Source organism: Monodelphis domestica, chromosome 3 (assembly GCF_027887165.1).
Source record: "Monodelphis domestica isolate mMonDom1 chromosome 3, mMonDom1.pri, whole genome shotgun sequence".
Classification (NCBI taxonomy): domain Eukaryota; kingdom Metazoa; phylum Chordata; class Mammalia; order Didelphimorphia; family Didelphidae; genus Monodelphis; species Monodelphis domestica.
In genome coordinates, this window is record NC_077229.1 from 310,827,623 (window position 1) to 310,840,575 (window position 12,953).

Sequence of the window (12,953 nt, forward strand, 5' to 3'; positions counted from 1 at the left end):
TAACAGCAACCCCGAATTGGCCTCTTAGAATGTCTAACCTACTGCTTCAGTTTCTGGTGCTAAACAGAACAAGTCTAATCTTTTCACTTGGCAGCCCTTCAAAACCTCCACTTCTCTTCCCCATGTACCAGTTATCTTTTCTCCAGGCTAAACACACCTAGTTCCTTCACCCTATTCTCAAATGTCAGTAATTCAAATCTCTTCATCACACTAGATTCCCTCTTCTGGATATTTTCCATGTTCTTAAATTATGCTACCCAGAATAGAACAAAATCCTCTAGGTGAAGTCTGACAAGAGCAGATTACAATAAGATTATCCCCCCTTTCCTATTCCTTGAAGATATGATCCTCATAATGCAACCCAAAATTAAGATTAATGCTAGATATATCAACCTAAGAATCATTTGCAGTGAGAGGATAACAACTAATGAGAGTAGAGGAGGCCACAGCACACAAAAGGGAGTGGAACATGGATGAATTTCTATCAAAGGATACTAAGGAAGGGTAGCCAGACAGGTAGGAAGAGAATCAGGAAAGGAGAGTGTCATAAGAATCCAGACAGACAAAAGAGAACTCAGGAAGAAGGGATGGTTAACAGTATCCAACGAAATGATGCAGATAAAGGTCAATAAAAAATGAGAATTGAATGTGACAATTATGAGAGCAACTGAAAAAAAAAAAGAATGCATTTGTTAGCATTGGGTTATTGGGGTTTTTTGTATCTTAAAACTATGTAACCCCTAATTTGGTGTTTTCTGGGCAGACACTGAAGTGGTATCATTTCCTTCTCCAGCTCATTTTATGGCTGAAGAAACTGAGGCAAATAAGGTTAAGAGATTTGCTAGGTCACACAGCTCTTAGGTTTCTAAGGCCAGATTTGAACTCAGGAAGATAAATCCTCCTGATACTCTTATCCATTGCACCATCTAGCTGCCCTAAGTTTGGGTAGAATAGTTTTAATTAGGTAGTAAGTCAAAAACCAAAATGCAAAGGGTTAAAAAGGAGAAGGAGCAGCTACATGGCTTAGTGGATAGAGAGCCAGGCCTGGAAACAGGAGATCCTAGGTTCAAATCTGGCCTAAGACATTTCCTAGCTTTATGACCCTGGACAAGACTACTTAATTCCAAATTGCCTAGCCATTACTGCTCTTCTGACTTGTATTCAATATTTAGTATGGATTCTCAGACAGAAGATATGGTTTGTTTGTTTGTTTTTTAAGTTTTTTTTTTTTAAGTGGTTGAGGCAATAACTTTTCCAAAAACTTTGGCTGTAAACAGTAAAAAATAAGCTGATAGTTTCCCACTTTTGCATCATCTGCAAAACTTTAAAAGTATGTAATCTAAATTTATATCCAACTGATAAAAATGCTAAACAAAAAGCCAAAGTACAGATTTCTGGGGCCCTCTTTTAGAGCTCTTTCTCCAAGTTGAGACCAAACCGAATTTAGATCCAATCATTCAAGGAGTCACTAAATCACTCAAGTATTTCATCATCATTTCCACAAGTATCAAAGATTTGATTATATGCTTGTATTAGAACTACAGCATTCTACTTTTTACATCAGTGTCTACAGTTTTATTTGGAGGTTTGGGTTTTGTATGAGTGTGCTCTTACAACAATGACCAATATGGAAGTATGTTTTGGCCCAGATTAAATTCCTTGCCATCTCTGAAAGGGGAAAGGGAAGGAAACAGTTTGGATTTTATAATTTTGAGAAATATATGTTGAAAATGATTATAATATGTAATTGGGAAAATAAAATATCTAATAAATTTTTTTAAACTACAATACCTATCACCTTGTCCATGGAGTTCCAGCCATTAAGTGGATTTTCACAGTAATCCAGGGACCTTTATTAAGAAGTCTTTCAGAACTACTTACCCATAGTAGAAGAGTAAAGTTCAGGTTCTCTAGTTCACCTCAGGGTTAACAGTGAAACTTCTTCAGCCATGAGAGCCAAATTACAATGGAATCAGGTCATGTTTCCACAGCCCTGCCTTATTGATTCATATTCATACAGATGATTCATACAGAATAGCTCTTCTATATACAATGGTCCCTGTCCTCTAAGGAACTTAAAGTTTTACTATTTTTATCTAAACAATTCCATCTCTATACTTTCTTACTCCCTCCAAAAAAAAAAAAAAGGCCTACATTTAAGTATTATGTTATTATCTGTTGTATATTTCCAGATAGTCATTCATTGGTACCTCTCCTTCCTCTACATCCCAAGCCTATATACTGCAAAAGCCCAAAAAGATGAAAAGGTATGCAGCTATAAAACAATATAATGTTCAAAAGACTACCAAACATTCCAAAATCGGAGAAACTAGTGTGCAAATCAATAGTTAACATTGTACGCTGAGGCCTATAAAACTAGATTGACTGGAATAAAAATACACATTTATGATATAAAAACCAATAGTTGAGACTAACCCTCTGATATTAACTTTTAAAAAAGCTAGTTCATCTTTTACACTACCTTAATTACTTTGCTAAGTTACTAAATTTTAAAAAGAAACTAAATTATTTATTTGAAAATTAAATTTATTTTCTAATAACCAGGTCTTTCAGAAAGAAGTTGAAACTACACAAAAAAGGATGGGAGAACAGGATCTTATATATGTCCTCGCCATACCAACATAGGATGCTTAGTCATTTCAAGATATAACCAAATATAATATGAGTATCAGAATACCTCTATTTGCTACCTATTAAGCAGCTCAATGGTATAGTGGATATAGTCCCAGATTTGGCATCAGGAAGATGAGAGTTTGAATCCTACTGCAGACACTTGCTAGTTGCTGATCCTGGGCAATGACAATCCCTGTCTTTCAGTTTCCTCATCTGTGAAATAAGAAGATCTAATAGCCTCTAACTCTCATCCAGCTCTAAATCTGCAATCCTATTGTTTTTGCATTTAGAATTAGATTATTTCACACTCCTACGCTAAATGCAACATGACAGTCCAATTCCTTACAGCTATAAAATTTATTAGTTCCTTTGTTCATTCATTTGAAGATAAGAGTTTTGAAAAGGTCTTAGTCAGAAAGAGTATAAAGTTAAATTAGATGAAGGCAGACCTAAGGAGAAGTGCCTTTTAAAGTGAAAAAACTGGTGGGAAATTATGATGAGACAATATGAATAGCATTTCTTGTTTAATTAAATTACAGATCATTGATTTATAGCTTTATAGACTTTTAAGTTCCATTTCCTCATTTTACAGATGACAAAATGGAGATGTAAAATGGTTAAGAAATTTGCCCAAGATAAGGTAACAACATAACTAGTACTTGAACACAAGTGTTCTAATAAGAAATCCAGGACTGCTTCTACTTTACCATACTGCCTCTACTACCTGTTGGTTTAGCCTTCAAAATAACCACTTTCTAGAAATTATATCGCATGCCTAATTTTGACGAATCACTATTCATTACCCCTCTATCTTAAATTCTAAAAAACACTGATATGACCCACATGGACACAAGGGGAAGTAGTTTAGGTTTCTTTACTTTTTGAGTAAATGCTATACATAAATATATTTATACAGATATATGCATATGTTAATGATACACAGGAAAACTTAAAATTTAACGGTCCTAAACAACACCCATCTATCATCAATCATCACTTTTCAAATGTCAGCTAAAAACTACAGATAATGAAAATAACATTTTATAAGGTACACAAAACTGTAAAGGAGTCTGAATCATTTGATCTTCACATCCTATCCATCCGTCCTCTGGAAAAGCAGAGCCTAACCAGGCATCTTACAACCTGATACACTGCAGTATACTTCATAGGAATAGTGGGAAACCTTCAGACCAGCATATCTCCCTTCATCATCCCCAATCCAGATTAAAAAATAAGAAAAATTGCTGGGAGTGTTTAGATCAATATCTCACAACCTATACCAAGACAAATTCAAAAAGGGTGAATGACTTTAATATAAAGAAGGAAATTATAAGTAAATTAGGTGAACACAGAATAGTATACCTGTCAGATCTTTGGGAAAGGAAAGATTTCAAGACCAAGCAAGAGTTAGAAAAAAATTACAAAATGTAAAATAATTTTGATTACATTAAAGTTTTGTACAAAAAAGAAAACATCAATATGAAATGCAAATAAATAAAACTTGTTTATTGAAAACTTTAAATAATAACATTGTTTCTTTTGTATTCATCAAATACATAGTTCATCTTCAATTGTCAAATGTACCATCAAGTCTCTTCTAAAATAAAAAGAATACTCAAAGGAGTTACCAATTATTTTAAAAAGTTTCCCCAATGAAATTTATTTTGCATGACTATACAAATTTGTAATCAACTTGGTTTTTCTGGCCTCAGGAGGTGAAGAAGGGATAAGGGAGGGAATTTGGGACTGAAAATAAAATAAAATTGGATTTTAAAAAAGTCCCTTCAATCAAACTGCTAAGACGTTAGGCAAGAACATTTAACCAGAAGCAAGTGAAGAGAATACACTTATGGTAAATTAGTATGCACACTCAAAAGGATTTCAGAGCTTAGGGCTGCTTCCTGCTGATTGGCTAAGAAACAGCCACCTATGCAGTGAGATCCAGCTCAGGCTTTTTCCACTCACATTCCTTAGGACTACCCCCTTTTGTCTTTCACCTTGCAACTCCTAAAGGAGTATAGCTAGCTCTAGCAAGCAAAGCAAAACACACGTCAATAATAGATATATCCTTGCACAAAGCCTGAAAAGGTAGATCATGGTCAAAGTTATTTAACCCTAACTCTTCTGGGGATTTCACAATACATTGCTCACCTTGGAGAAAATAAAATCTATAGAATCTGCACAACATTCTACTTGCAGAGGAAAAACTGAAGTTATTTTGACAAGGAAGTTGGGATAAGAAAAGATTGGTTCACTCAATAATGACCAAAATAATGCTACCCTCTAGAAGTCTAAACCATTAGGTACTAACAGACTTGGGAAGACTGTCTAGGAGGACACTTGTGGGAAAGAGACTAACCAGAAATACATGAGGTTGCCCTTAAAGCAGCCCCTAGTTCAGTTCCCATCTGAAGGGACCAGATGGGTCCTTTCTTATGTGTTGTTTTTATTTATGAGTTTCTGTGCATTTGGGGGTGGGGGGTGCTGAAGTTCATTAACACTGTTGAATGCTCAATACCCAGTGTACACTTAGTACCTATGTAAGAACCTTTGTTAGAGACCCTGTGTAAAGTGAGTTAGATCTAAATGGTTTCTGGTTCTGTTACAATGAAATTCTCTCCTCAGTATCTAAAAAGCCTTCAATAATGTATGTAATCAAATATTAATATAGACTAAGTGACTCATTCCAAAATATCAGAAAAATTTAAAAGAATACACTCAAGGCTTTTAATATCCCTTGAAATCCTGTTGGCTCTACTAAAATTAGCTTCATCATACTTGCAAAAGACACTGAACAGTGCATATGAAAATGTTTCTTCACTACTGAAGCTTCCTGCTAACTTGGATATCCATATTGTTCAATGCTAGCAGTTGCTAGATATAGGAGGTAAAGTTTAATGTGTTTAATGTAACAATGGATTCCAATCTCCCAAGATAGGTTACTTAATTAAACTGGATAATGATTTAGACCTTCTTTTAAAGGGCAAAAAATATATTTTGTCTAGTACGACAAGATTTATATAGTTTTCAAAGCACTTCACATAACTGTCATCTGAATCTTAATATTGTTGGGTACTATAGATATTAGATACATTTAACAAATGAAGAAACTGAATTGGAAAGATTAAGATGCCTTACTTGCCCATTGTTACACAAATAGTTAATGTCAGGATCAAGTAATCCTAGCTTTAAGACCAAAATTTTATCCATAGCAAACTTAAAACTATCATTCCAATAAGAATACTTGTCTATTTACTAAGATAAATATGAAATCTTAGTCTCAAAAATTCTACAAGGATTTAATTTGCACCATATTTATCCTATTTATTCAAATTTATCAATAAAAGCGAATGTTCCATTTTCACTCCATGAATACCAAATAGAAAAATCAGTCAAGAAAAGTTAACTATTTGCTTTAATTTTCTGGAACACATTCAATAGGCATCTGGTTCAGTCATTCCTTTCATTCAGTTTTCTCCCTGTGATTCAAGGGAAGCATAAAAAATTGGGAACCACTGAAATAGAAGAAGAAACAGATTAAAAACATCTGTTCTTTCCACTAAGGAGTCTAGGAAGAGTGGGAAAAGGGAGGGGTTGGGGGAGCAGGGAGAGAGGAGAGAAAAGAAGCCAGCAAGAGAATAGGAAGGAGGGCAGAAGTGGATCATTTCATAATCCCAAGCAAAAGAAGCCAAGTACATCTAAGCAATATTTAAAATACAAAAACAACACGTCTTTGGAAAGCTAACTTAAAGTAAGGACATTTTGTTTGTAAAAATGTATAACTCATCAGCAACTTTGTTGCTCTTTTGTGTTATCCTAAGAATTTCTTTTTGTCAAAAACTGGTGCTTGGGATTGAATTGTATTAAATTGCCCTGCTTTCAGTTCATTTTCAAATATTCACTAAAACTGTGATACCAGAGATAAATTCATTACCTTTCCTTCAACACAAAAAAGCAAAAAAGCTCAGAATTCATCATTCAACCAATAACCACGGGCCCCACTCCTCAATGTATCATAAATTCCCAGCATCTTACTGAAAATGAAGCGAAATGGGAAAGGACAATCATTCACCTGCAAGGAAGTCCCAGAAGCAAGGGAGAACTGGCTCCCCAAATTTTGCCCAATTTTGGATAAACCTGTGTTTGGGGATCAGAAAGTCGGTTAGCAACTCAACCCCTCCCGTACCTAGGTTCCTCATCTAAAAAATGAGGGAGTTCAGATGGCCTCAATGAAGCCTTCTAGTTCCAAGTCCAGTCAACAAGCATTTATTAAACTCCAACTATAACACCAGGGATACAAAGGAAGGGGGTAGGGGGACTCTCTGCCCTCAAGAAACTCACAATTTAATGGAGGGGGACGAAGGAGAGAAAATATGCAAACAACTATGTTCAAACTAGTCCAATAGCCCTAGCTAGAACTCTGGACACAGTGCATCATACCTGCAGCACCTACTCTTGGGGCCCAGGTGGGGGACCCGTAGGTAGCCCTCCATCCTCAAGGTTTCCCTCCCTATCCTCCACCCAGGGCACAGCTCACAGAATCATCAGGGCTAGGTCTCCCGCTTGCCATAATTTCACTGCCCAGCAGAACCCAGGAATAATGTGGGGAGAGGGTAGCCACAGGGAGGAGGGGATGTAAGCGAGAGGAAGAGGAGAAAACCAAAGTGCTCCGGCGTCCTTGGCCTTCAGAGGCCGCAGGCAGTATCTAGGGGCTTGGGGGGGGGGGGAGCTGCATCCTCCCTCTACTCTTCTCCAGCAGGGACCAACAGGGGCGGGGCCGGGAGGACCAGAGACTAGCCACATCCCAGCCACATCCCGGCCACCTCCCGCAGCTCTCCCCACCCCCTCCCAGGAGAAGCACAAACTGACCTCGGCGGGACCCTGGGCTGCTGCTGCTGCTGCTACCACCCGCGCTGCTGCTGCTGCTGCCGGGGCTGCTGCTGCTGTGGCCACCACCGCCCTTCGCGTTCTTTCGCTGGGCCATGGCGCGCGCTGCACGGGGCTGCAGGGAGAAGAGCTATAGGAGTTGCCGGGCGTGGGCCAGGTAGTGAAAGGGATAGGTTGTGAATGGTGGGAAGGGGCTGCAATAGCGCCGTCAGCTGCTACTTGGCTACCTGGCTCCACCCGGGACCACAGGGTTTCTTTCCCTCCCCACGTCCTGAATACGCGCGCGCCCACCCGCTCGCGTGGAGAAACTCGAGCCCAGTCTAGAGCTGTGCGCGCGCCGCAGCGTGCAGACACCCAGAGGCCACGCCCCCAAACAGGGCCCGCCCCTAGGTCCACCCACCACGGGGGGAGGAGCGAATGACGGCACGTTCCAACCAATCAAACGGGAAGTTCTCGCATGAAGGGCTTAGACTTTCTTCCCCAACTCTCCCGGCTTCAAGCTGTGCAGCTGCCACGCAACCGCCTGAGAGCGAGTTCGGTTCTCCTGTTTTTCGCCAGCCCTTTGGAACGTGGCAAATGGGGCTCTCGCGAGCGTTGGAGAGCCGGTCTGTTGAAATCCATGGAGAGGCGGGACGTTTAGTTGGGGCTGGAAGAGGGAATAAGAAAGAGGGAGAAGGAGGAGGAGACACGTGCCTGACAGCTTAAAGGTGTTGTTAGGGCCGCCTCAGTCCGCTCCGAACTGGAATTGGTCCTAGATACTCGATTTTAGAATTCTTCCAGAATATGATTTTTTTTTTTAAAGTGTAATTCCCCTTTTTGCCAGCGGGGATGAATGGATGGTTGGAGAGATGATGGGGTACTGGGGCGGAGGAGGAGGCGAATCTGTATTGTTGGCTTTTTTTTCTTTCGTATTTGTAATGAGAGAAGGCAGTCTGCTGCTTTGCACTGTTTAAATAAGCCAGTTATGTGACTTCCCCCCGAGGGAATCAGTTCAATTTAAGAATCTCGAACTGAAGGAAGCCGGCAATTGTTCTGTGTTACCCAGATTTTCTAAAGCGAACGAAAGAGCTTTCTTTCCTAGGTGTATAACTTTCCTGCTCGATAAGAATAAAATAAATGGCCTCAGCTTTTAAATGCAAATACATTCTAATATTCTTTTCCTACTTCTAAATAACTGCAGAAAACTTTGCCCTCACTTCCTGGTTTTGAGATTTACTTTTCTTATTAGAACCACAGTTAGGTGCTGATGTGCGTTCAACCCTTGATACTTTCATTCCAAACACCACAGTTTTGAATGGCTCCCTTTACAGAAACAAAATTACCCATTCAATAGTTTGTCAAACACCACCTGTGTCCAAAGCCTCATGGCAGTCCTTATCCTCATGAAGCTTTTTACAATTCAGTGGGAGTGACTATATATTTTAGTTACCATCTCTCCAACCCCTAATCTTGGTCTCCTCTCTTGGTTACCCCTCCCCCATAGATGATCCTTTATCTTATCTTGTGTAGAACTAGGACCACACTTCCTATCTCTACTCTGCTCAACTGAATTTCCTGCCTATATCACCACTTCTATTGAGGGGTTGTCTTTCTCCATTAACATGTAAACTCCTTGGCTTCAGGGACTGTATTCCTTACTTGTAATTATATCCCCACATTTAGCATAATGCCTGGCATATAGTAAATGCTTAATAAATTTTTTATCTATGAATGGAACTGAACTAGATAATAGGGTTGTTGTTGAATCATTTCAATCAGTCCAACTCTTTGTGAACCTATTTGGGATTTTTTTGGTAAAAGATGCTGGAGTAGTCCACCATTTCCTTCTTCAGCTCATTTTACAGATGAAGAGAATGAGGCAAACAGGGTTAAGTGACTAGCCCAGGGTCACTAGCCTCAGCTAGTGTCTGAGGTTGAATTTGAACTCCAGTCTTCCTTACTCCAGGCCCAATGCTCTATCTGATGCCCCACCTGACTGCCCTTAGGTAATAGGAATACAAAGATATAAATGGAACCATCCCTAAACTCAAGGAACTTTGCAATCAATTGGGAGCAACAACATACTGAATACATATTTCCAAGAATGTGCAAAATAAATTCAAGGCAATTTTTGGAGGGAGACAATAGCAGTCTGGCCCTGGGGTTGGAGAGAACCTTTTTAAGGAAATAGCTTTTGGGTTGAGCTGGGTAAAAAATAAGTGGTGAAAGGCAAAAGTGAGAAGTGAATAAATTTCAAACATGACCCCTACCTGTACTATGAAGCTGAAATATCTTTTGTGAGGAGCAGCATAAAGGCTAGTTTGGTTGAAACTGTAAAGTACATAGGGGAAGGTGGGAGCAAAAGGAGAAGATTAATGTATAAACCTGGAAAGGTAGGTTAGAGCCAGATTGTAAATCACATTAAATGCTAAACAAAAGAGTTTGCACTTGATCCTAGAGGTAACAGATGTCACTGAAGTTAATTTAGCAAGAAAGTGATATGGTCAGATTCCTTCTTTGGGAATATCACTTCGGCAACTGTGTGAAGGATGGATTGGAAAGGGGACAGACTTGAGGCAGGAAAGCCTATTTTTAGGCCCTGGAATAGTCCAGGTGAGAGGAGATAAAGTTCTGAACTAAGACAGTTGTGATTTAAGTAGAGAGAAGAATCCATATGCAATAGATGAAAAATGTTATAGAGGTAGAATTGACAGGGTTTGGCAATGAATTTAATACACTGAGTGATGGAGGAAGGAGTTAAATGTCCATCTAAAAGCATTTATTAACTGTGTGCTAGGTGCCTGGGGAGGTACTCAGAATACAAATATAAAATTGAAAACCAGTCCCCACCCCCAAGGAACATACATTCTGACAGAGCCAACAGCATACACATATATACTTATACACACAGCCAAAACAGAACTAATAGAAAGTAACTCAGACTGAAAACCTGAATGACTAGAAGAATGACAGTGTCATTGATAGAAATAGGGAGATCAAAAGAGGATTGGATTTTGGGGGAAAGATTCAGTTTTAAAAAAAGATTATTTTGTATAACAGTATTCCTGGGGAAAGGCATATCACAGGGCCTCTGTGTCTTTTTGGTCTTTGAAAAATCCATTAGCCCTGTGCTTAAGCTCTCCACACAGGTCCACTGAACTCGAACAATACCCATACAACCGTCTGCAGACCTGTATTCCAAATTGATCTTTTTTACTAAGACCTATTAGAACTTGTGGTCCAATGGCAATTCCACATTAAAACATTAGTAGTATTTTATGACATGGCATAGAGATAATAAAAACACAATACATGCTAAGTCAGATACTTGCAAAATGAAGTATCTTGTGAGAGAAATAGACAGGTGACCATGGAAGACTTCATGGAGTTGGTGGTGTTTGAGTTGGATTTTAAAATATGAATAGGAATTCAGGTGGGGAAGCTAAATGGCAAAATGGATGGAGTACCCACCCTAGAGTCAGAAAGACTGATCTTCCTGAGTTCAAATTTGACCACAGGCACCTACTACCTGTGAGATCCTGGGCAAGTCACTTAAATCTGTTGGCCTCAGTTTCCTCATCTGTAAAATTAGTTAGGGAAGGAAGTGGCAACCCACTCCAATATCTTTGCCAAGAAAATCCCAAATGGAGTCATAAAGAAAACAACTGAATACCCACAAAGGAACTCATCAAGCAAAGAAGGGGAAAGAGGACATTACTGTGCAGATTTTGGACTATACGCATAAGCAGACACAAATATGAGGAATGTTTATTCAATGGACACACAGTATATTAGTCTGAGTATAGCACAAAATGCATAAAGAATATCAATATAAACTAAAGCTAAAAAGTTAATGTAAAGCCTTGAATGCCTTCCAAAGGAGTTTGAACTGTAGATCAGAAGCAATAGGGAATCATTGGAGATTTTTGACCAAAGTGTAGCTTGACTCAGTGACTAAGATAATTAGATTTCAGTATGATATGAAAGGTGTGTTGAGGTAGAAAAAAATATAATTGACTATTAAATATAAAATTGGTTTATGTGAAATACATATCTTACTTCATCATGGGGGATATGGGTGGGAATTGGGAAAGATACATTTCCCAGTCTTTAGATTTGTCTAGGAAGCCATTGTATTTCTATGTCTATGGTCTCTTTTACCAGAAAACCTGAGTAAGTTTGAGCTCAACAACAGGTAAAGCACTACTGAAAAGAAATATAAACAAGTAGTATCCGGAGCATATCATTATAATACTCATGATAATTGGACTTTTTTTTAAATAGGCCAAATGTACCACTCAGATGTTTCCACTCATCTCTGACACTTCATTGAAATTTGCAAATGAGTGCTTTTTGGTACCTTAGGCATAATTTGTCACAGTAATAATTTCCTCTTGCCCCCCAAATTCCCTCCAAAATAGTTTCTAATACTTTTTTTCCACACTAAAAAATAAGGATAATATTTTTATTTGAGCTCTAACTTCCAAAGAAAATTATACCTTTCATTTGTACTCTTGATCTTCCTTAAAAATAGTAAAAAGGTAAATTTAATTATGATATGAAATTCTATCATTAAAACTAAAAGATAGTAAGCCTTTTATCATGGATAAATTGTGGTAGAGTGGGTACAAGATGGAATATAGCTGCATCCAGAATTCCATGTTCCATTATACAATAGATTTTATGATAATGGACCAGATCTATAAAAGGTGAGTTTTGAACTAGATGAGCTCTCAGATTTCTCCTACGTCTAACAAGCTATTCCCTAATTTTATACATTTAAATATAAGAGCTCTTCAGCTTCTCTCTCTTTTTCCCCTCCTGCTCTCTCCTTCTCCTTTAATTAAAACTGTAGGACCCCCAAAAAGTATAGCAAAGAAAGCAAATGATCTGTCACTCTTACTAAAATAGTCTGGGGGTTTGTATTATATTTTTTTTAATTTAAAGACTAAATTATATTCTGGCATTAAGGTGAGAATAAACTTCACTGCTGAGGAACAGTAACTTTAAATATAGTATAAGAGTAAACTGTAATTAGAAATATGTTCATGTGATTAACAAAAACTATCTGAGAATAGACTGAGAAAAATTATAATTTTTCCTCTCCCAGTGGTTAATACAAGAGGAAAAATCAAATGCATAATTTTCATAATAACATTTTCTTTACCTACTAATTATAGAATTGTGGTAAATAAAGGATATTGAAATATATATAAAAGCTAACATTATATAATGCTTTATGGTTTACAAAATGTTTTGTATATGTCAGTTCATTTAATCCTCTAGATAAGTAATATGCATATATAACAAGTATCTATTTCAAAATGTTTTATTCACCATAACCATATGAAGTAGGTAGCACAAATAATACTGATATAGAGGAAAGAAAGTAGACTTGAGTAAGAAGATCTGAATCTGAGAACTTTACCAGTCACTAGCCATGTGAACTAAAA

The 12,953-nt window shown here is 37.9% G+C and overlaps 1 protein-coding gene across 8 annotated transcripts in view; it reads right to left on the reverse strand.

The window, feature by feature from the left end:
* Window positions 1-7,917, reverse strand: part of ASPH (aspartate beta-hydroxylase) — a 261,874-nt gene extending 253,957 nt beyond the window's left edge. For 2 of the 8 annotated variants that reach the window (XM_056823968.1, XM_056823964.1), the window contains exons 1-2: window positions 7,749-7,902; window positions 7,504-7,636 (exon numbers count right to left, since the gene is read on the reverse strand). In XM_056823968.1, coding sequence (XP_056679946.1) covers window positions 7,504-7,618 — 115 coding nt within the window. In that variant the 5' untranslated portion in view covers window positions 7,619-7,636; window positions 7,749-7,902. Of the gene's footprint in view, window positions 1-7,503 lie in introns of all 8 variants that reach the window. The other 6 variants (XM_056823966.1, XM_056823963.1, XM_056823969.1 and 3 more) reach the window with 4 other exon arrangements.
* Between the last annotated feature and the right edge of the window lie 5,036 nt (window positions 7,918-12,953).